This window comes from Gavia stellata, chromosome 2 (genome assembly GCF_030936135.1).
Source record: "Gavia stellata isolate bGavSte3 chromosome 2, bGavSte3.hap2, whole genome shotgun sequence".
In the NCBI taxonomy this organism is placed as follows: domain Eukaryota; kingdom Metazoa; phylum Chordata; class Aves; order Gaviiformes; family Gaviidae; genus Gavia; species Gavia stellata.
Window position 1 is genome coordinate 16,099,126 of NC_082595.1, and position 23,361 is coordinate 16,122,486.

A 23,361-nucleotide genomic window follows, 5' to 3' on the forward strand; every position below is an offset into this window, starting at 1 on the left:
TTCATAACATGTCTGAAAGCCAAAAGCTTCTTTGACTGCTAATTTAATAAAGAAGAGCAAACCACTGGGTAAGTCCTTGGAAGATAGACTAAATCAGGCTAATTTGTTATATAATCCCTTTTTAATGTGGAGAGTTAAGGTGATGGCAAGATGACTATGTGTTTAATTCTCCAAATAATTCCTGACGGGTATTGACATTAAAGATGGGAGAGAGCAAGTCAATTTCTGCTTGTTGTTCTCAGCACGTGCCAAACTCTTACTTCACACCAGTGAGGAAAGGCTGGAAGTTGTGTGTTTCATATGCATGAAGTAACAGTTGGCACAAATCACCAAGGGGAGAAAAATAAAAACCACTAAAGCCCAGCAACCCAAATGTCACTTGCTGACAATTTTTTGACTCTTCCTGCTGAAAAAAACAAAAGTAGTAAATGAAGGCCTCAAGCAGAATATTCCACCTGAGTAAACTCAGGTGTCTGGTCCTCCTCAAGGCAAATAATGTGCTTGAGAAGGCAATGATAGCCTCAGTTTTCCAACCTCCTCCTTTCCCTGTCTTGGGAAGCACCATCCTGGGCAGTCCCAGAGTGGGATGAGAGCAGAGCAGCAGAGGATGACAGAGCTTGACTCAAGTTGGTCCTTTCTTCTGTTGAGGCTGTTCTTCCCCATTGCTAGGAATGAAGCTGCTGTGGCTCTTCGTGGCTAACAGCATCTGCCCTGCTTGGGGCAACTCCACCATGTGGATCAGGATAATGGAGTTTACATCCTCCCTTTACCAGCACTGTTGGATTTGCCCCAAAACAGCTGGAGGTAGCTATATCTGCACAACCTGCCTCTAACTCATGTGTCTTCACATAGGCCTGGGACATCTTTGGCATTTGGGCCATGGCTGTCAGGGCCCTGGAGGCACTAAGGGGCCCTAATGTCCCTGCCCAGCCCCCTGCCCACCCTGCCTATGGCCCAGGTCCCCATGGCAGCCCCCCAGGGCCATCAGTCCCTGCCCCAGCGACACCGCAGCAGGGCCAGGGTCCAGCTCCCCACAGCCCATGCGACACCCTGGCAATGGCCATGGGTTACATGAATTTTCTCACATGCTTTTGTTCGAGGTGACAACCTGTGCTCGCAGGACACGATAGCCATCTAAGTCTTCCCTGTCACTTATGCAAGTAAATACATGAGTAAGTATATTTATTCAGAGTCAAAACATGTATATGATATATGGGATATAACATACAGAAGTATTATGTATTGTTCCTCTATGATTTCTTCCCACTTCACTGTCCTGCAATCTCCCTTTCTCTTCCTTGTTCTCTCTAACTTGATGTCTACAGGGAAGAAGAAGAGCTGAGGATGAAGTCATGCAGCCTGGAAAGCAAGGGATGACACTTGGCAAATTAATATCAAGAGTTAATTTCTGCATGTTTCCTATCAAATCACTCCGGAATTACACAAATAGATACTTTCCTCCTATTTTGTTGATGACTAGAATATCACTTGTAAGTCAAAGCTTGCTTGTTCAAATCACTCCCTTATTTTATTTTTAAACAAAGAAACTGTTTTTGCAGTTTGACGTGTTTCTTGTTTTCAGACCATGTTGATTTTCTGTGTGGTTCACTCTAGGCTTCCTATGACTGACAGCTTATTATCTTGCCTTATGAAAATCATGCATGACTTCTGGGAGCCGTCTATCAAAAGGAGAGAACACACTGAGAAGCTGGTACATTGTCTCTAATTATTATCTGGGTTGATGGTTGTTCAATGAACCTATTAACTGCCTGAAGTGACTTGCATCCTTACAGGTACGGTACTGCATGGTCTTTCTCTGCAACATTTAAATGGCAAATGCAGCCCCTGTGTAGTGTCCCAGGCTAACTTCACCTCTGGTCTGATGGTTCCCAAATGCAGCTGGCTTCACTCACATTGGACAGTAGACCCCTTCCTGTGCCTTCAGAAGTAATGGCTGTAGGTGAACATTCCCTTCTCCCCTTATCTCCTATCCTCTGACAACCGCCTCAGTTCAAGGTTTATGCCTTTCAGTGAAGCACTTAAGTGCACACTTAGCTCTAAGCACTTCAATCCTGTCATTTCATTGAATACGGATGGATTTAAGTGCCTACTTGCAGTTCACAGCTTGTCAGCAATTTCTTTTGCATTGGCCGGATAAGACAGAAGTTAGGAACCAGCCCTAACAGTCTTGCGGCTGGGGGCATGGTTTGCTTTCTGGTACTGATGGGCAACACCATTCAAACCTTTCATGATACTCTAAAGTAGAGATGGACAGGGCCCTAGGTCCAGCTGCTCACTGAGGATGGAGGAAAGGTCCTCCCCAGAAACCTAGGTCTGACCTGCAGAAAAATGGGAAAGATTCCCCCACATTCTCTCTTTGCGGCCCACTGATAGCACCATGCTCTGCTGGGGCAGGCCACCCCAGGAACACAGCAGGCTGCCAAGCCCGCATGCCGTGGCCATAACATCTCTATTCCCCAGCACAGATCTGGTGGAGGTAGCTGTGCTCTATCCCTTCCAAATTGTACACTACCATCCCCAGTCACCCACACATATCTCTTCCCTGCTGTGCCTCCTCCCAGGATCAGCTCACCCTTAAGAGTCAAGAGTATGTATGTTTAAGGGCAGCTCAGGAAGTGAAAAGAGAGAGGAAGAACACCATTCATGCTGTGTAGTGTCTGACTGAGCTAACAAAGCTTGAGCACCTTGTGCACACTGGGATTAAGTGCTAAGAGATAACTGATCACAAGGATAAGAGAAAAATAAATAGGCCATATTCATGTGAGTGGTAGAAATCATCTTTGGGGGTGATGCCAAAATGAAATGGTATGCGTTGAAGCGTGGCCAGTGATAGACTCCAGTTTTTCACACCAGTTACAGCACAGATGAGTTCAGAAGTTGTACCTGTCCTAGGAGGAGGGATTGCATGGTAGCATGTAGTAATCTGTCTCAAACTGAGACTTTTCAGAGAGTTTTTGGCTGGCGTTTGGAAATATCCTTGGAAGCTTTACAGTCATCTCATTTTGCTCTAGTTGGTGTGCATTAGCATTTGTATCTATGGCAATGAAGAAGGAGTTTGGCTTAGGACTGGTTGCCACTGGCTTCCCAAGAATTAGAAAAGTGAAGCTAAATGACCTCAACCAGATGGCAAACCTCACTCTTGTCCCTCTGTGGCTTTATTCCACTGGGTTATATCCAGCCAGTTTCCAGCCCAGGGAGCTACCAGGGAAGAGTGGACCACTATGTCCACCAGAACTTGGTAGAGCTGTAACCAGCTTTATTTAAAGGTTTTTTTTGAACATAAGATAGAGCATAATCTGTTTTCAGTTACACGAGGTAAAAACAAGACATGCTTCAGACTTTTGTGCTGCTGCAGCAGCATCAAAAGGAGTCAGGCAACTGTGCTCACCAAAAAAGCATGGAGAAGTTGTTCCGCAAAAGGGGTCACCTGGCTTGGGCAGCCCTGTGCCCCTGCTCTGCTCCCTGTGCTGCCAGCACAGCTGAGCACCTCTGGGAGTGTGGTCACCCATAAACTCTGGGCTGCTAGCATGGCCCTGGCAGGTCTATGTGGCACGGCTCTGCGGAGGAGCCCTGTGGCTGCGTTACCTTGTGCTGGCAGCCGTGGACAAGCTGCATTTGTGCCCCTGTGCCACTTATAAGTGTGGCCATCAGGGATGGCTAAAACTGAGAGCCAAACTGGGCTCCTTTGTTGAGATGGAGCTTTTAAGTTGCATAGGTAGGGATGGACAAGTTGAGTTGGGGAGGAGGAACACTAGTCAGCCACCTTGGAAATTCCTCTTTCTGAATGTGGATGGTATCTTTTGTGGCACTGCTTTGGATAGCCGTGTTGTGCAAACTCCCAGCTCTTTAGAGATCCAGCAGACTATGAGACAAAAAAACCCCCACATTATATGTCATTCTGGGTATGTACTTGCTGTGAATGAATACAAAGACCTATTCATCACTCCTAGTGCTCACATAACTGACAGATTAAATCACTCTCTGGCTGTGAAGATGACAGTGGCCCAATAGCTAATGCTGTCTAACAGTTTCCATTAGAAGGCCTTGTTTCTCATTGTTTATAATTTTGCCAGGCTTCAGCTGCTTGAGCTGAAATTTCCCATGCCATATGTCACTACAAACTGAAGTTTTGTGTGTGGAAGGGCCTAGATGAATAGTCATGGCATTTCCAAACTCATGTATCACTGAAAAGTCACTTGAACACAATTTTTCAGGGAGTAACTGTACATTTCTCCTTTCTTGAGGGAGCAGAAAAAACATCTTGAGCTAGATGCTCCCCAGTGATTGGTGCTCAGGCTGAAGTTGGAGTTGCAGCTGAACAGCCTGAGTGCAAGAAGTTCCATGTCCAAGGCTCTCAACTTGGTAGGCATTCTTGACAGTTTTAACCTTTTCCAAAGTGACCAATGTCTTTTGAGGCTGTACTTTGGTCCCTGACGTACTTAGTCCCATATTGTAGCGCATGTTGTTGACAGAAGTTGTTTTAAGCAGACTGAGATTATGCTACCAGGGAGCACAATTTGGGAAGACAGCATCTAATGACTTAAGTTTGAGCACATCTTGGGTTTGGGTATGCATGATGGCTTATAGCTCTCTTCTGCTCACGCTTTACCTTCTCCACTGTTGACCATTTGTCGTATTTCTAACAGCATTCCCTGTCGTATGGGATCAGAACCAGGTTTTCAGATCTCCTTGCTGGTCTGAGCATCAGGCTGAAGTTGCTAGTTCCTGGAGATGAGTTAGTTGGGCAGCTTTTAGAATTATTTTAATTTGGTCCACTGAATCAATTTTTTTTCTCTGCACTTCCAAATAATACTGGAGAGGTCAACAGGAAGAGCTTTCAGGCTGAACTGAGTTGTTCGCAGGTGAGGTCGTTGTGTTGGGAGGCCATTTGGTGGCCAGAAATCAGCGGCATCAGCTCAATTGCACATTGGGTGGAAATGTGCTCTCTGATCTGCAGCCTATATAACCCTTTCTCTTTCTCTTCAGATATTTTTATTAGAGTGAGCTTTACAAGGCCCTAGAAAGGACCTCTAGCTGCCACAGGAATCTGAGAAGGCTTGTGTAAGGTCCCTAGAGGAGTTTTTCCTTAACCATTGCGCAACCCAGAAAATTTCCAGATCTCAGTAAAAACTCTGTGTGTGCTGTTTTCCCAAACCGGGCATCAATGTGATTTTTAGGAGCTATTGGCTAGGAACTATCTAGAGGCATAATTTACAACCACCCAGAATATTTTTATTTAACTACCCACACTACCAGACTTTCAGATGATTTAGAGCTTGCTCAGACAAACCTGAATTACCATTAAACTAGACAGCTTGGGTCCAATTAGTAACATTATCCCAGGAAGACAGTGTTCAGCATGGCCTGCAAAAAATATTGGACCACTTACTGTAATCTGCTTTTATAGTGGATTTTGCAGTTGTGCTGTATTCTGTAATGGCATTGCCATAGTGTTAGCAATACCTTAGCTGGCTAATTTGAAGCTAGCTGGGTATGACAATGCCATGCTGCAATTTTAATAAGGTCTGTGGAGAGACACATCTGCAGTCAGAAATTGTTGTCATTCTGCACTGCCAACACGGTGTAATACTCTGCACAAATCCTCAAGCCAGACCTTTGGAAATGAATCTGGATCCTATAAACATTTTAGTGGGAGGAAGCAAAAATACTTGCATGACCTGCCAGGTCTTTTTGTCTCATAGGTAGGACTTCATATGGAGGAAGTGGTCTTTTCCCTTGGTGATAATAAAAGCACTTTATATTTTTGCTACAATGGAAAGATCATGCATTATATAGATCATACTGAACAGTATTTGGTAAACTGCAGATGTCCTTAAGTTTCCATTATAAACTGGATTTTATTCCTATTCCTCACTTTGCCAAAATTAGCTCTATACACCTACAATTTCATAGGCATAATCTTATTCTGGGACAGATTTTTTGGAAGAGTTGAAGGAAACTGGTCAAGGTGTTTAAGAGAGATGATGGCTAAAAAAATGAGATCATTTGCTTGGAGAGTTTCCTAAAGACTTTTTGGCTTGCCATATCCTGAAAATTCATTTGCCTAGAGATTAAAAAAATAGTTCAAATCTGTCGGTCTTGGCTAGAAATGGTGCTTTTGAATAGTTGTAGGCTGTCTGGTGACAGAATCGTTTGGTTACTGAAAGTGGTTCCTGCCTCAGTGTGTGTATGTATATGTGTTATGTGTTCTTTGGAGATCTTAACTAGTCAGTGCCAATGTGCTCATAAATTTATGGTGGCATATGTAAGGTTTCTAAACAACTCTGCATGTATCCTAAACAGACATGTTCCTTCTCTGAGACTAGTCCTATCTGCATGTACTGCTATCTAAAATCCTCACCGGTGTGTTTCTTGACTCCCACTGCAATCCATGCTGAGGCTGACAGCATGGCTTTACCATCCCTTCCACACAGTCCCTGGAGAACTCTCCCAAAGGGAACAGCATTCAAATTTTATTCTACTCATCCCAGTGCTCTTTCCTGGGTCAAAAAAATCATACCTGCCATGATTTGTCCCAATACATTAGTCTCTGATGGCTGCGAGCCACACACGATGAGACTTAGGTCGACATTATTTTTCAGCATATAGGTTTTGTGGATTATTTCTGGTTTTATGACAAAATAAGTTCTGAGGCATAATGTTACTATTCTTAGAGAGGATTTATTTCAAAATATGTACTTAGGGATTTCTCATAATTGGGTCATTTTTAAAGACGGTTCTTGAAGTGTGACTGAAACCAGAGGCACACAGATTCATTAGACAATCTTTCAGTGTCTCTCACTTTAAATAAGACGAATGTGACATCCAGAAATGGTATAGTTGTGCTATACCACTGCATTAATGCGGTCTCCTGGGATCACTACTTACCTATTGCATCATCCCCTTAGCTTGTACTGAAGGTTTTGGCATAGCAATGTCAACAGTAAAGTCTGCTCAGTATGTACCATCGACCACGGGACATATTGCCTATGTCCCATGAGACCTTGTTTTTAATTAATAGTGTTGCCAGACTTCAACATTTAAGCCTTGATCTTTCTGAGCTCCTGACTTTAGTCAGCATTGTTGTTGTTGAAGTCAAGTCCCTGACCTACAAATTGCTGGAGCCTGTGTGTGTATTTGGGAGAAGTATGACATTATGCTTTCTCTGCTTATTATTCCATCAGCATCTGATCTCGGCCACTATTTGAAGCAAGCTGTTGGGCTAGATGGACCTTTGTTTTGACTAGATGATCTCCAGAGGTCCCTTCCAACCCCTATCATTCTGTGATCTTGGAGAAGACTTCTCTGAGACCTGGAGCTGAGCACAGTGTGTTCAGTTCCTGTGTTCAGCTCTCAGCTGTGGAACCCACCATAAGGGACTACTCCTCCTGATACAAGTCCACACAGATGTTGACAGTCATAGACTCACTGAGAGTTAGGCTTTCACCGGAGGGGATCTGAAGAACTCACTAACTCCACCTTTCTATCCCAAGACCAAGTTACAATAACATCACCCCAAGCTACAGTATCTTATCGTTGATATTGAAGTTTTGTCCAATGGCTAATCCAAATATCCCAAGCTGTTTGGTTCATGTTTCTTTACGTTTTATTCTTCCTGATCTTTCCACCAAGAAAATATTTTTTCCTTATTCTTTGCAACAGCTTTTTAGTTGAAGGCTATTAACCTTCCTTCTTCTCATTGTTGCTTCTTCAGAACCCCCTCCCACCCCCATTTCTTGCAATCTTCCTTCGTGTTTTCTGGACCTCTGTCCATTTTTGCTGATCTCCTCTGGCCTCTTGCCAACTAGTTCATATCTTTCTTGAAGTGCAGTGCACTAAACAGGACATAGTCTTCCAAGTGAGTCTTTAACAGGGGGATCAGCTCACATGGGCTCTTTCAGTAGTCTTTAAGACTCTTTAGACATCCCAATGTGAGGGCTTTGCCATTCATGTTTGGCTTGTTCCACCATAGTCCCTGGAATTTTCTCTTATGAACTGGTACCTAGACCGTTATGCAAGTAGAGATGAGTATTTCTGTGTAAGTATGGTATTTCCACTATTGCATTCCATCCATTTTAGGTGACTTCTCTAAATATATCAAGACAATTTTAAATTCTGATCTTTTAGCATCTATAACATCTGCAGTCCGTCCTTGCTCCATCTGCAAGTATAATAGTCATATGTCATATTCCATCTTCTATGCCTTCAATGAAAACATCAAATAAAACTTGATATGTGACCAAGGCCCACAGACTTCCTTGCAAAACACTTGTATTTTGATAGGTTACGATGGAATTACCCTGTGGATACAATTATCCAACCAGACTTGACCCCCTGCCCCTTCCTACAGCAGTTTCATTTAGATCACAGTTCACTAGCCTGTTCATGAGGATATTATAGGAAGTACTGTTAAAGGCCTTGCAAAAAAATAAATAAAATAAATAAATTCAAGCTATATGACATCTGTGGCCATTACTTCACCCTCCCTTTAAGACTCCTAGAGTGAGGTTGATCAGCTCAGGCAACTGTAGAACATCTAACTTAACTGGTTACTCTCTAAGCAGGTTTTGCATATTTTAGGCTGAAATTTTACCCCTTTTTCCTGGTAATAATTGCACGGTCTGTTTGCTGTTGACCTTTTTAGTAAAGATTGATGACAAAGGGAGAAAAAAGGACTTTAAACTCTTCAGCTTCCTTAACATCCTCTGCTGATAGCACCCTCCCATCCTTGAGTAGTGGTCCAAACTTCCCTTTGTTTTTCTCTTACAGCCTTACCGGTAAAATTTATTTTACTCTTGATAAGTTTTGCTAGTTGCATCTTGTGCATTTTGTCTTTACTAACTGTATATACCCCCCAGCCCCCCTCCATGAATGGAGTATTGTCCTGGGTTCTCAACCAGCTGACCTAGTTTCTACTTTACAGATGTAGCTCTCGCTCATGTTTGCAGTCAATTAAAAGGTTGTGAATTAGCTGACTTCTGCTGAATTTCCTTACTTTTCTCTAAACTGCCATAGGTTGCACTTGGTTTCTTATTAGCATTTCTTGAAGGAACTGACAGTTCTCCATAATTTGTTTTTCCCTTAGATTTGCCTCTTATGAGATCTTCCCTTCCTATTCTCTGAGTTTATTGACATCCGTCTTCTTGAAATCCAGTGTTGTCAGTCACTCACTTGGATCAAGTGGCAGAAGTTGACACTATGTTCTCTGCAGTGCTGGTTTCTTGTAAAATGTTGTATCTAGCTTTGAGTCATATGTTACACTGCCCTCTACCTACATGTAAAACTGCTGCTCAGCTTAGGAAGGTAGTGAGAATTACAGTATGTATTAGCCCTTAAGATTTAGGGTGCTGTTCAGAATTTAGCATGAAGAATGGGAAGAAAAATGTAACTTCAGAGAAACCTTCTGTAAAGCATTACTAACTGCCCTTATAATGGATCTCATTCAACGTGGACAGAGGATCTGTGCTGATGAAACATTCAGAACACAAATTCTCTGTGATAATAAATAATGCAGATCAAGCTATGCAATGATCCTTGCTCTAATTTGTTTACTAAAAACTTAAAACATTATGCAGCTGTTTCATGGTGCAATGGGCAGACACGTGAGGCCATAATGGGGGAGAAGAAGAAAAAAGCAGTAACTTTCATCTTAAGCAAAAATGACTGACCAGACCACACTGGACCTATGCCTTGTAAGAACAGTGACAGAAGCTCTTACTGTCATCTAATGCAAAACCAGTAAGACTTCAGATCCTACTAAAACCGTCTAATATTGTTTGATGTTGGTTGAGACCACTGTAGATACCTCATGGACCCTCTCATAGGTCAACTAGAGATGGTCAAGAAGTCAGGCCAAGCCTGGTGCTTGTATTAGAAAGCCTTCCTGTTACACAATTATTTTTACTGACAATATTACAATGCAAGTTTCTTTACTATCACTTCAAGTCAATTTGGATTTCTTAAATGATGAAAAGTAATTACCAGTAACAAGTCCCAGCTATGGTCAATTTTTTATGACAAGTGAAAACTAAAAAAAAGTGGGCATCATACTGGCAATGTGGTATTGGAAGACAGAGAAGCAAGCCTTGACTATAATCAGAGTAGTGGTGATGGTATAGAGAAATCTAGGCTGTTGAATCACTCCAGGTTACATACTGCAAGGAATGAATGTGCAGTGTCAATACGCTATCTAGTGGCTGTATCGATTATGACGTTATTCCTGAACTACTGTTCTTGCGCTTGTGAATTGTAGTATTAAAAAATACTTCAGATGAAATCAGGGTTTGTAAGTCTGTAACCATTCTTTAATGAATCTAAGACATTTTGAATTTACAGGTGATTAATAAAAAAAAAGGTAGTAAAAAGTCTGCATGATTACGCAGACAAAACTTGCTGGGAAGTTCTAGGCAGTCATTCTTGTCATTAACAGCATTCTCATGGGCACTGGACAAGCAGTTAAGATTTTTCTCTTTCATATACAGATGATGTTCTAGATTGACTAATAAAAAACAGCTCAGTTTAGGAGTAATTCAAGAACAAGTTTAAGTATTTTCGTTAGCTGCTAGATTATGCAATATTTTGTGAGGTAAAAGCAGATAATCTCGATACTTTAAACTGGGAGCATAGTATACAGTAATGCAAGGCCAGATGCGTTCTCCTCTAATGGGGAAAATTAATCCCCATCCCTTGCAATCATAGTCTAGGAAGAGGTGAAGACCACATACAACAGCATTCTCCTAGTTCTCTGTTTCTGCCAGGGATGTGATTGACCTTCAGTCAATCATACACGCCTTCTGCTTTGTTATTTATCTGTGAAACGGAGGTGGTACTGTTCTATGGAAGCTAAAACAGCTTTATAGTTTATGTGTGCTTCTGTTGTAAAGGCCATATTTTCTATATTATATATATTATAGAAAAATACTGTATGTATATTTGACCTATACTGCATGAGCTACAACCAGCATACAAATTAGTTATATGTAAAAAAAAGCCATCTGACTCACTATCGGTCTCAGCAATTTTGCACTTTTCTACTTCATAACCAAGAAAGCTCCCTAGAGCTGTTAAACCATTTATCTTTAAGTGCGCTTAATTAAGTATGTGCATTTCTTTCAGGAGGCTGAGTAAAAACATGATGATGCAGGTTTCAGCTTGGGTAGCATTTCCTGAACTGTTCTTTCTAGGAAAGCAGAAATTTTGTTTTGTTTTTTCTTCATGCATCATGAATTTTGTTCTCCATTTTCAGCAACTAATTTTTCTATCTATACATACTCCTGAACCCTTAAAAACAAGTTTAAAATAGTTGGTAAACAATGTTCACATTACCTGCGTTTATCATAATTATTTCTGATATAAAGCTTCTATCGTGCATGTCTTTTGCCACATACAATAGCAGTTAATATGTATATAAATGCAACATATGTGTATAAATGTGCCCCACAGGTGGTTGCTGGACTAAGTTTACAGACGGCACTTGATAAGAAAACGATGATTTTTAAGAGCAGTGCATAAAAGTTGGTTCCTTGGTCTTGCTCTTTCATCCCAAATAGCTTATGCAATAAGCGTGTAAGAGTTGGCAGGTCAGCTCAAAGCTGATGAGCTTTTAACATGACTGTTAGTAATAGAGACTGGCTTTAAAATACATCAGAAAATTAGGTACATTTCTCACTAGGACTTCCAGCTTTGTGTGTGTAGCTCCAGAGTGCGCAAACCCCAACTTATTTTTATTGCTTGTACAACCTGCACAACCCTGGCCGCAAAGGTATTGAAATAAATAATTAGTACAAGAAAAAAATCTGACACACAGGATTCATTGCACAAACATTTAAACAGAGGAAATAATTTCTTTTACAAATGTGTTTCTCTTGTATAAGAATAATTTTGTACAGAAAATAGCTCTTTATACATTTTACAGAAATATGCTAACATTTAGATTCTCTATTAATGGATAATGATTGAATGCAATTTAAGATTTCAGTTATGTTTTAGAGTCACCAAATATCAATAAAACAGCGATACATCACTTCTTTAATATCCTTAAACTGCTTGACTTATCAAGTATTGAGTCAAGACAGTGGAAAACATTCCTAGAACCACATTAATTTGCAAACATCCAAGTATCTTGAAACTGTTAGTTATGAAATACGTCCTGAAAGTAACACTGTAATTTAACTGTCAAGGAATATGAACCTAAACCTTAACAAGGCAGCATTACTTGCTCACTTAGATTATCCTGCTGGCTAATACTGTAAAGACCAAATTGAATAGATGCTTTTATATTAAACTGGTTTACTGTTAATGTGACCTTCAAAACAAGATAGCAGAAGCTACTCTAGTAAATGCATTAATACAACATAAAAATGTAATAAAAATACTTTCATTTTCTTAAGAAAACACCATGGAAGGTAGAGGAAAAAAAAGTCAGTAAGTTAAGATATAAAAAGTAAATCTGTGAAGGATCAGAAGAAATTGAAAAAACATGTGTATATATATTTATATGTAAGGGTATGCTAGGAAATACGTATATTTAAAAATACTCAATTTCTTCAAAGACTGTATTACAGTCCATATGGTGTCATGTGGACCTCAAACATAAACCACATTCAAACACTTTTCCTCTACAATTGCTGTTCCAAGCACCTGTACTTACATGCAAATTCCTTTTGAAATTAGTGGGGAGGTAAGGACATCTATCCTTGAAACACAACTATATGCAGTAATCGTTTCTTGCTTTCTAGGTATTTTATAAGTTTAAACAAAAGATGTAAGCAAACAAGTACTATATAACCCAATGACAGAAAGACTGAAATTTAGATTGTATATGATCTATTTAGTATTCATACACAGCCACTTAAGAGTTTGCCAGCTGTACCCTATGTGAGTACTGTTAATGCTTCCATGCTTCAAGATACAAATCTGTGGCTATGTTTAGTGAAACATCATTCTCGCTCTGAGTTAGCCAGTCTCTTTCAAATAAATGCCTCTGGAACTGGTACACCTCTCCTTCTCACAGCACAGAGGTTGATATGAGACAGTAATGAATCACATTATACTGGTTCACAGTTCCATGTAGTTGGAGAAACAAGCCCCCTGCAAAACCTTATTCCAGTGATTTTGCAAATTCTGCATAGTCAATGTATCCGTCATTGTTCTTATCATCATCTCTTAAGACATCATCTATTAGGCTAATCAGCTCTTCTTCTTTCATTGCCTGGGTATGCTCACCACCTTCCTACAAAAACAAAAACACACTGAACAGTTTAGCAGTGTTTCCCATCCAGTGGCACATATGACAGACAACTAATTTTTTTGTTAAGCTATTTATATTTGGTGCCTAATTTGGCATTAAGTTTTATGTAATCAATTATACCAATATAAGCAACTTTTACCAGGTGCAAGCTATGAAGTCCAAGTTTCTGGAGTTCAGAACAAGCACTCCGTATCCAGTTAATATTCTTAGCCAAAAGTTCTAAAGGCTAAATAGCACAGTGTATAATGACGGATAATAATCTAACAGATGTATTCTTAATTTGGATCTTGACGTAGTATAGACACTATAGTTTCTATACAGTACAGAAACATCTTCCTGTGTGTCAGAACTTGCAAAATGCAGAGCTTGACAGTAACAGAGTAGTGAAAAAATCCAGCACTGTAGCTTAAAGTCAGTAAAATCACCTCTTAGGAGCAAAAGGGGAAATATAAAGAGGTGCCTTTGCACAAGAAACAGCAAGTTATTATTCTGTTCTCAGCTAGGTATTTTTTTGCCACAGGTGTATGCAGGAAATTATGCTATTCTGAATTGTAACTTCCAAAAGGTCAGTGTAAGATAATGTGTTAGTATTGTATTCCTCAGGATTGCATCTTCCTATTTTGCCCTTAAATGTTCCTGGCTGGAAAGGGAATTTGTGTTCAGAAAAAGGTGAAGAAAACAAAGGCAGAATGTGAGTGGCTCTTCTAACGCTAATTTCGTGCAAGAGGTCTCTTACAGTTTGTGTATCCACAGCAGTCACAGCCTGGAGTTGAAAACAGCAGCCTTAGAACCTTGAACAGCATCGTATCACATGCTATTTCTAGAAACCCTCATCAGCTTTATCCCGTTTATTGCATAATTTCCCTTTCTCCCCATCCCTGCCTACAAAGCATCCCCTCTGTCAAATCATTTTCGCTCTACAATTATTCCTCACTCTAAAGTTTAAACTACAATGGAGACTTCTCAAAAACTGCAATGTAACATGAAAAGCTGTGATAAAGCTAGCACATTTATAAATCAAACCAAAACTATCAGGAGGAAAAATAATCTCATTTTCAGGCAAAACTGTAACTGCACTGAAGATGTGTTGTAACTGTTCTGTTCTATTGTAAGCTGCTTTTAGAAAGTCGGAACTGTTTCCAAACACACATGTCGTTACAAAATTCCACCTACCTCTTTGTGGACATGAGATATAGCAGTAGCAAGCTCTAACCCATCTAGCAAATTATTGCCATCATAATCATGCATTTTGAAGTAATGAAGCTGCAGCTCTTGTGGAGACATCTCAGATTCCGGTTTCTCAATAACACCTTCCAAATGTTCCATGATGTGGCTAAGAAAAAAATAGTAAAATAAACAAACCCCACAACATATCCATCAGTTAATATTTAATGCTCTGTTTACATCAAATTTAGTCTTTGGTCAGACAGTCAAGTACACAGGAAATGTATCTCTAAAAGCACCCTGGACAACTGAAAGCTACAGTTTTATACTAAGATGAAGGGGGCACAAAGATTGTTTGTTACAGGTGCTGTAGAGGCCTCTAATACCTTAGATAGATAGCTATTTCCCTTTCTTCTGGCCTACTTAGCAGGTTATCAAAGCAACTGAAGCAGTGCCCAGGATCTCCTTTTGGCCGTCTTCCAAAGCACGGGAACTGGAGGCACATCTTTCCCAGTCAAACATGAAGTATTCTAGGGAGTTTTATTTGCTGCTACCACTGTTTTGTCTGTATGAGGAAGCAAATGTGAAAAACCCTCTCACTTTACCTGTTCAGAATATAATTTTGCCTATAGTATGTTGATCTAGGTAAGCAGGATTCCTGTAAGAAATTCGTTATAGTATGAGTAGGACTAAAGGCTCCAGAGAGACCTTTCTAGGTCTAGTATCTCTAGAAGCTTATCGAGCAAGCATGTCTCATATCTGACTCCAGCTAATCACACAACATCCTGAGAAAAGAGGCTGCCCTAGGCTTAAGTCCAACTCACTTAACAAGACTTAAAAGATAAGCAAATCATTAAGAAGTAAAGTTTACATTTTTAGAACATGGAACACATACTCTTTATCTTGTACCAAGTTCTTATCAAGGCGAATATTTGCATGTTGACTCTCTCCTACGTGTTCCTCAGCTAGGGCAGAGATGAAGAATACAGCCAGAAAGCAGAACAGCAGACGTATTCTAAAAATCCTCATGGACATCATGATCTCCTACAAAAAGTAAAACATCCCCCCCCAAAAAACAGATGAAAAATGCAATCTACTTTCAGGAGATTTAGTGAGCGCTTACAAATAACCCCTTGCTTCGTTTCAAGCACTTAGCAAGCAGAAAACCAGTGAGTCCCAATTAAGAATTTCAATGAGAGTGTCTATTTTTAAGAAAGCATGCAGTAATTTTCAAAGAATTACTTTTTTTTCGTGCAGTGAATGTGCACTCTTTAGCCATGCTTGAGTCTTCATATAGCTTATAAACACCGACCACGCCAGCTTCACACAAACCTGCCCCAGTTAGGGGAACAAAGGTCGCTTACGGTATCAAAGGGGCTGCGTCTACGTAGTAGATCTGTTAAGACTGCATGCCCTAAAGAACATACGACTTTAAACATGCAACGATCACTGCAGCGCTGGCGACACAGGCCAGCGAAACGGTAAAGCACTTCAGCAGGGCGAGCGGCGCCGAGTGCCCTACCGAGGCGAGCAAAGGAGCCGATGGCTGGGCTCGGCTTCGCATGTGTTCTCCCATCCCCAGCAGCACCCACTGAGGCACACCCCGGTTTGCAGCCGGTTCGGCACGGAGCGGTGCCGGGCGCCCCGACAGCTGACACCGCGCTGTCCGCCCGCCTCCCACCCGCGGCCCCTCGCCCGGCAGCGCCCCCGGGGAAACCCCCGCCGCTCCCCGCCCAGGCCGCAGCACACCCCGCTCTACCTCACCGCGGCCTCGCAACCTTGGCGGGCGGACAGGATACGCACCCCTCCGGCGGACGGCCGCCGCCGCACCGCCCCTCCCGTGGGCTCCGGGTCACTGGCAGGCGGAGCGGAGATGGGGGCAGGCCGGCCACCATCCCCGGCGTCACCTCTGACCCGACGCACGCGCCGCGCTCCCGCCCCGCCCCCTCTTCCCGCCTATTGGCTGCACCTTCCTGCCGAGCGGGGGCTACGTCACCGCTCCTAGAATTCCACGTGGAGCCCTCGCGGAGGGACAGGTGGAGCGCCCCGCCCACCGTGGGGCGGGGCCGGCGGCGCGACCGTTGCGGCGGGCGCGCGGGCCTTGCGGGGGCGCCGGTGACCTCCCGGCCCCGGCCCCTCCCGCGGCGAACCCCCTTCCAAAGGGCGCACGGTGAGGTTCCAACCAGCGGTGCCCTGGGCGGAGGGCAGGTGCCGCTGGTGGAGCCGAGAGGAAGGGGGCCGGCAGGGCTGGCGCCGGCAGGGCAGGAAGGGGCAGCGTAAGTCCAGTGCGTGGCCGCTCCCGCGGCTGTCCCGGGCCGGTCCTGCTCCGCGCCCTCCCCTCGTGGCCTCTCAGCAGCCCCGTCCACAAAGGGCCCGCTGAGCTTTCCCCGCCCCGCTGCTGTTTTGGGAACCACAGCGCCCCGTCGCCGGTACCCTGTTGTTTTACAAACTGTTCTCTTTGCTTCCCCCTCTCACCAGATCGAAGGTCTCGTTGTTTTTATACCTGGCGTCTAAATAGCAGCTGCTTTCGCCTCTCGAGGTTATAACCCTCGGAGCAAACTGCAACCTCAGGAAGTGGTGTGGGCTTTCGGCCTGTTACCCGCGCTCCTGCGCTAGTGGGTTATCCTGTGCCGAAATGGCTACCAAAGGGGGGGCGGAGGCTGTCGGGAGGAGCTGACAAGAGGCCTGGGCTTTAGGTGACCTCCGAGGGCCTTGGTTAGGGAGCAGCGCCCCCGGCCCTTCCCGCTGAGGAAAGGAGCCCGAGTGCCTCGGTGGCGGGGCAGCGAACGTAGCACCACAGCGGCGGTGCCAGCGTTCCTCAGGTGCCGCAGGCCCGCTGTGCGTGGCAGGCCGAGGGCAGTCGCGTAGGCGCTGTGCCCTTGGCGGGCCGCGGGGCTGGGACAGCGGCTGCCCGTGCGGGGCCACGGCTCTCCAGCCCGGGCGTCAAGTGAGAGGCGGCAGGGAGGGGTGGCCGTGAAGGAGCCACCGTCCCTGGTCGCAGGCCTCAGGCAGGGGGTCCTCCCGCCCGCACACGCTCCGCCGGGCACCTGGGGCCGGGCGTGGCCAGGGCCGCCCGCCCGGAACCGCGGCCCCGCACACGCGCCAGGCGCCTCGCGGGCGCTGCTGCCGGGGACTCCGCGCTGGATGGACGGGGCGGGGCGGGGCGGGCCGGGCCCGGCGCTAAGATGGCGGCTAAGGGCTCGCACTCGCACGTGAAGCTGGAGGGGGAGATCGAGCGGTGCCGGGCAGAGGGGCACTGGGGGCAGCTCCGGCACCTGGCCCGTCAGTTGCTGCCGCCGGCACGGCCCCCGCGCAAGGCGGCGGGGGGCGCGCAGGACGCTGGTAAGCGGGGGCGGGCAGGGTGGGGCAGAGCGGCGGGGCGGCCGCCGTTAACCGCCTGCCCGGGCGTGGGGCGGCGGCGGGGTCGGCTTGTTGCTCCGTGCCGCCGCCCGGGGCTCGGCAGCCCCGGCCCGGTGGGCTGACGTGGGCGGGAGCTGCGGCTGCCCTGTCTCCCGGGGTGGCGGGAGGGGTCTGGGGAGCGCGGGGTGCCGGCGGAGGGAGCGAGGTGTCGCCCGGTCTCCCTTGTTGGTGCCCCGTCCCCGCGGCGGCAGGGAGGGAGGGAGGGATGCCTAGGAGGGGCGGCGGGAGCCCAGGAGACGGCGTTCAGGAAGGTAACTCGGTGCTTCCTCTTCTTGTCCAAGCCCGTCGGGCTGCGAGGGGAAATGCATTGCTCGGGGCTGTCAGCGGGAGTAAGGGGCAGCAGCGCTTGCTCGGTGGCTTCTGTGCGCTGGGGATGTTGCCCTCACCTCCGTAAGCACCTGGACGCAGGTGGTGGCTGCGCTTGGTGCCTGCCTTTAATTTAACAAGCTGGGCTAAGCTGTGGCCAGGCTGCCGACCGAAATCTTCCACGTTTGGGAATGACTCTCTTCAACTTCTCGATACCTGTGATGCTGATTCCCTCTTGCCCCCTCCCCACGCCATTCTGGATGCCCCTAAATCATATCGCTACATTTCTGAAGAAGGCTGCTTTATTTAAAGGCTTGGGCTCATCCAAGTATCCTTTCACGTGTAAGACAGGTTTTGTAAATAGCAAATGTGCTCTTATCTTTTCTTCCTGTTACAACACACAGCTTTGCCCATTTCTAAATGAAATCACTTGTAAAAAGTGAGGCAGCCTAACTTAGAAATATAAAATTCTGTGTCTGTAGTCAACAGGAGTAAGTTGTGAAAGAGGACCTGAGCCTAGCCACCGCACTGATACAAGAGGTTCTGCCGTTGAAGTCAGGCGAGCTACTTCTATGAATAAACCCACTTCTTTAGAGTAGTGTTTCTAGGATGTGGCTCTAGAGTTAACTGAAGCTTGCTGGGTGCAGTAAGCTTCACAGTGGGAAAGCATGGTGGGGGGAGATGTTGGTAGCTTAATACATGTTTATTTACAAGGCTTTCCAAGCGTGTATGTGATGCAGACCCAACCACACAGCCAATCTTTGAACTTTAGTCAGGTTTCAGCAGTGCTTCCCAGGTCATCATGCAGTTTGGGGGCATTAATAGTTGATGAGTTCGTATTAGTTTGTTCCCTTGTAATTAAGAGGCATAACAGCAGTATGATTGCTGTAAAAGCATTATTTGTTAATTTGCTGCTATGTCATCATAACTTGCTAGTTATGAAAGAGTAATGATATTGTTACAGAACTTCTCTTCCAGCAAGGGACTAGCTACAGTTCTGTGTTTCTAGAAATAATAGTGTGTCTGGATGGGATTTTTTTAATAGTAGTATTTGCTTTGAGAGATTATGTATATTTATTTTTTCATTGTATATGGTTTTATGTAATTCCTTAAGTTTGGCAAAGAGATTAGTTAAGAGATTAAGCTCTTCAGTGTTGTATAGAAATGATTGCATACGAGGTTGGGGGGGGGAAATACTTGAACATTTACACTTCCCATTTTATGTACGTATACTTTGTTCATGCAAGTTAGTTGTAGACCTGCAATTGAGCAGGAAGAGCTATGGTTATAATTTGGTATGCAGCTGAACACTTAAACCATGACAATAAAAACACCTAAAACAAAAAAACCCACAACCCACGAGTTGATTATTAATGCCTATGTAATGCATAGGTACTAAGTAGAGATAATTTGTGTCATGGACTGAAAATATAGAAATAGAAACACTATTGTGTTTCCTGCATTCTAGAATTTCAGACTTTGAAATGTGAAGTATATATGAAATGTAAGGCTTGGCTCTTTGACTTACAAAGATTTTCCTACCCTATTTGACCCGCTAGTCAGCTGATTGAGGTACTACGTTTATGAATAAATGAACTGCAGAACTGGACCCATCATGCAGGAACTCCCAAATACATTAGCAGATGAAACTTTTTTTCAGCGCATGATTGCAGCATCGCATGATGCTTCATGCCGTATCCACTGTTACTACCTATGTTTGAGTTTCTCTTCTGTAAAACCATGAACAGGAGTGATTTTTAATGTAGAAGGAATTACATGAGGCATATTAGTTATGTCACTGGATCAAGCTCTGTGTGTCTTTAATAGTGGATGTGTAGAATGTGTCTAAATTATTATTTTTTTTTTCTGTGAACTTTCAGCAAAATCTTAAAAGTTTCTTATGTGGTTGCTGTTCTGCAGTGAAATTCATAGCTTATCCATAGTCCAAAGCATGCATTTCATGCTTGTACATTTGTAAATCTTAAGGATGCGCTTAAACGTTTGCAAAGATTGGTCTTAACTTTTGTAAGTGAGTTTTGTGATGAAAATTCTTAACTGTTACTGACAATACAAGAATGAACTCTGCTGTCAAAATTAAAGGATTCATTAGGGAAAATCTTCAAGTTAAAAGGAAATGTCATTTCATTTTTTTCATAGGAAACATACTGTTTCCAATAGCTAGAAGTTAATGGAACTTTCTTCTGTCTGCTAGTTGTTCCTTACCCCCTCATTTGAGTTACTGCTTGTGTGTCTCAAAGGTATGTTTTGTTTTTTTAATGCTCTTTATCAGCAGTACAGCCCTAAGCAATGTTTCTTGTTGGTTGGTATGTGCTTTCAGAGGACTACGGGAGTATGCTGCTTGCAGAGGCTCTGCTGGAAGAATGTTTGAAGGAAAACTTTGCCAAACTGAAGGACTCCATTCCACTGACAGAGAAGAATGAGCCAAAACTGAGTGAAGCTAAGCAGTATCTGACCAATATCTTAAGCAGAGGAAAACTACGAGTAAGTGGGCTCTGTCGTAATTCTTGCCAACTGGATGCTTCTTTCATATGATTATTAGTCTGATGCAAGGTGTTGGCATTGCCTGTTCATGTCCCTGTACATACAGTGCTGTATTTATAGGTATTGCTAAAGGACTGGTAGTTCAATACCCCTTTGTGGTGCCTTCTGTTGGGAGACTTGCTTTTTCATATGCAAATGAATTATGTGCTACAAGTATTTGTCCAGGGTTTTTTTTATTAGAAAGAAGCAAGATAAATATTTAGGAATTCTCTGGGGTGGTGGGGCATGGCCACATAACGGTGCTGTCAGGCTCGCACAACTGAGTGACCTACTGCTGCTCCTGGCTTGAGGGAATTGTGTACACCTGGTCAGCCCCCGATCAGAGGTAAAATGTGCCGCAAGCTGCTGTCAGGCACTTAAGGTTGTGGTGTGAATCCAGGATTACAGCTTTGCATTGCTTTCAGTCTTTGCCAGAGAAGTTATGCTTTTATTTTATTTTGTGGTCTGGGTGCATGGTTGGTAGCTGCCTGTCAACTCAGCTGCAGAGCTTTAGGAGTGTTTTAAGACTTTGCCTTGATGGCTGCTGCTGTGTTGATGTTCTTGGACGCACAGTTACATAACTGGCTTTAAAAAGACAATGAGTTACAATTGCCTGTTTGGACTTGTATTACTTCTGCTCCTGAAACTTACGGGCTAGTTAGCTTGGAAGTATATGAAGGGTCTGAATGGATGTATTTTACTGATTTTTTTTTATTATTTTTTTTATTTTTTTTGTTACACGGATTTGTATGCATATTTTCAATCCTTAAGAAACCAAAGAGATCTTAGAAATAGCAGGCATGCCTTCTGTTTTTCTACTTTTGCCTGAAAATTCTTTGAGAACTTAAGAAAATTTGGGAGCTTTTTTGCTCTTTAATGAAATGTACAGAGGAGACAGGAGCACTTGACTAAAACGTGGTGCTTTCTGCCTAGTTTAAAAGCAGGGGATTTACTTGGTGTGTATGTAGGAAGTTCTGACAATGGCAGGCTTTTATGTGCTATCTGTGGCTGGTGAATCAAGAGAAGGTCAGCTGAAACCAAAGAGGTGGCTTGTAAGCTATGTGTTTCCAAACTGAGCTTCAAAGTAGTTGCCTGACCTTTGTTGCCTGCTGCTCTCATGAGCATAGCCATAGGATCTCTAGACACTTCAATCCTTCCTACTCTGGCCTGTGGAGCTAGCAATGTTGAGAGGAAAGCATTCTGAATCTGCTTAATCTGTTCTGAAGTACCTCATTATTGCTCTCTGGTATTTTACCATGTAAACGGTCTTTTCCTGTCCCCGCTCTGTTTCAGCCTAAGTATATGACAGAAGCTATGCTGATCCTAGGAAAGCTTCATTATGTGGAGGGATCCTACAGAGATGCCATCAGCATGTATGCAAGAGCAGGAATTGATGACCTCTCAACAAAAGATGAACCTCTGTACATGCTGCGCTTGGTAACTGAAGCCTTCGTTATTAAAGGTAAAGTACCATGTATGCATATGTGAAGTATGCTGTGTTTAGGTTGAAGTTGAAGGTATTTCTCCAAGTGATTTGATTGGAGAAGAGTTAGGGCAATGTTGTATGCTTTAGAAAATCCTACTGGGTGTGGTCTGTGTAGTTTAAACTTAAAGGCATTATGGAGTCTTAGTCCATGGTTTTTAAACTTGGCTGGCTTGTAAAGAAAAGCTTGAAATTGGAAATCTTCTGGTAACTGTTGGCTGTAAGTCAGCAACACACTTGAGCTTGTGTATCCATTTTGGGAAAATCTAAATCAAGCACTCAGCTGAATTGGGGCCTATGCTTTCTCTTAGAAAGGGTTCATCTACTTGTAAATTTTAATGATTTGTGTGAATTAAGCAAGGATGATCTTTCCAAGTTTTAAGCTCTGGACTAACAGAATATGTGCTTTCAATGTAGGTAGTATATTTTTGCAATGCATGTCACACAGTATCAGACCTTATGTACAAACAGGAATCTCTCATCCCCCTTGTAATTCTACAGACATTTCACTGTTTGAGAGATCCTAATAAAAACTGCCTCTACAGGTAGTGAAATTGCATTTCCTTTTTGAGTGTGGGAAAGGAAGACCCTAGTCAGTTTTTGACTTGGGGGGAAAAAAGATCAGTAATCTTCTCCTTCATTTGCTTTCAGTTCCTTTATAAATGTTGCTCAAGTACTGCTACCTATCTACTGCTTTCTACTCTTTTCAGCATGTCCACCAGCTAATTAGGTGAATGAGAACTCTGATGATCAGATACCTTCAACTGGTATGTAAAAGAGTGAAACAAAATCAACCCAAAATACTGTTTGACTGGGCTGCTAGTATTACTGGTAATAATTTGGGTATTTCATGATCTCGCATAGTCATTCTGCTTTTTTGAAAACCTGTTTGTGCTGCTTTGCTTGCTTTGATTTTGTTTTCTGTGGCATTGGTTGAATCTGCTTCATTAATGAGCTTTTGTGGAGCGGGACTAATTTACTTGTAACTAGCACTAACACTTGCATGGCACAGAGGAGTGAGTAACTGCCAGTGCATTCATAGCAGTGTATTTGAGAGCAACTATTGGTGCACTCCAGAGTCTGAAGGAGATGTACTATCCTCACTGGGAACTGGATAAGGCCCTTGATGAGGTGTGAATGTAATAAGGTATGCATGAACACTGATGGAATAGCACTG

The 23,361-nt window shown here is 43.5% G+C and overlaps 2 protein-coding genes across 6 annotated transcripts in view; one reads left to right on the plus strand and one right to left on the minus strand.

The window, feature by feature from the left end:
- Nucleotides 1-11,541: 11,541 nt before the first annotated feature.
- On the minus strand, nucleotides 11,542-16,306 carry MCFD2 (multiple coagulation factor deficiency 2, ER cargo receptor complex subunit). 5 transcript variants are annotated; one of them, XM_059827745.1, is made up of 4 exons: nucleotides 16,238-16,306; nucleotides 15,330-15,478; nucleotides 14,444-14,603; nucleotides 11,542-13,252 (listed from the first exon to the last, which is right to left on the minus strand). In XM_059827745.1, exons 2-4 carry the CDS (start codon nucleotides 15,470-15,472, stop codon nucleotides 13,121-13,123), a joined length of 435 nt encoding a protein of 144 aa, XP_059683728.1. In that variant the 5' UTR covers nucleotides 15,473-15,478; nucleotides 16,238-16,306; the 3' UTR covers nucleotides 11,542-13,120. The 5 variants fall into 5 exon arrangements, with proteins under 5 accessions (XP_059683728.1, XP_059683696.1, XP_059683706.1 ...); XM_059827713.1 differs by lacking the exon at nucleotides 11,542-13,252 and adding an exon at nucleotides 13,639-14,033; XM_059827723.1 differs by lacking the exon at nucleotides 11,542-13,252 and adding an exon at nucleotides 13,639-14,033 and having other exon boundaries at nucleotides 16,213-16,238.
- Nucleotides 16,307-17,619: 1,313 nt separating this feature from the next.
- The window catches only part of TTC7A (tetratricopeptide repeat domain 7A), a 176,922-nt gene continuing 171,180 nt past the window's right edge, over nucleotides 17,620-23,361 (plus strand). The window contains exons 1-3 of the mRNA XM_059827702.1: nucleotides 17,620-17,776; nucleotides 20,499-20,662; nucleotides 21,995-22,163. Of these exons, the coding sequence (XP_059683685.1) occupies nucleotides 17,620-17,776; nucleotides 20,499-20,662; nucleotides 21,995-22,163 (490 nt within the window). The remainder of the gene's footprint in view (nucleotides 17,777-20,498; nucleotides 20,663-21,994; nucleotides 22,164-23,361) is intronic.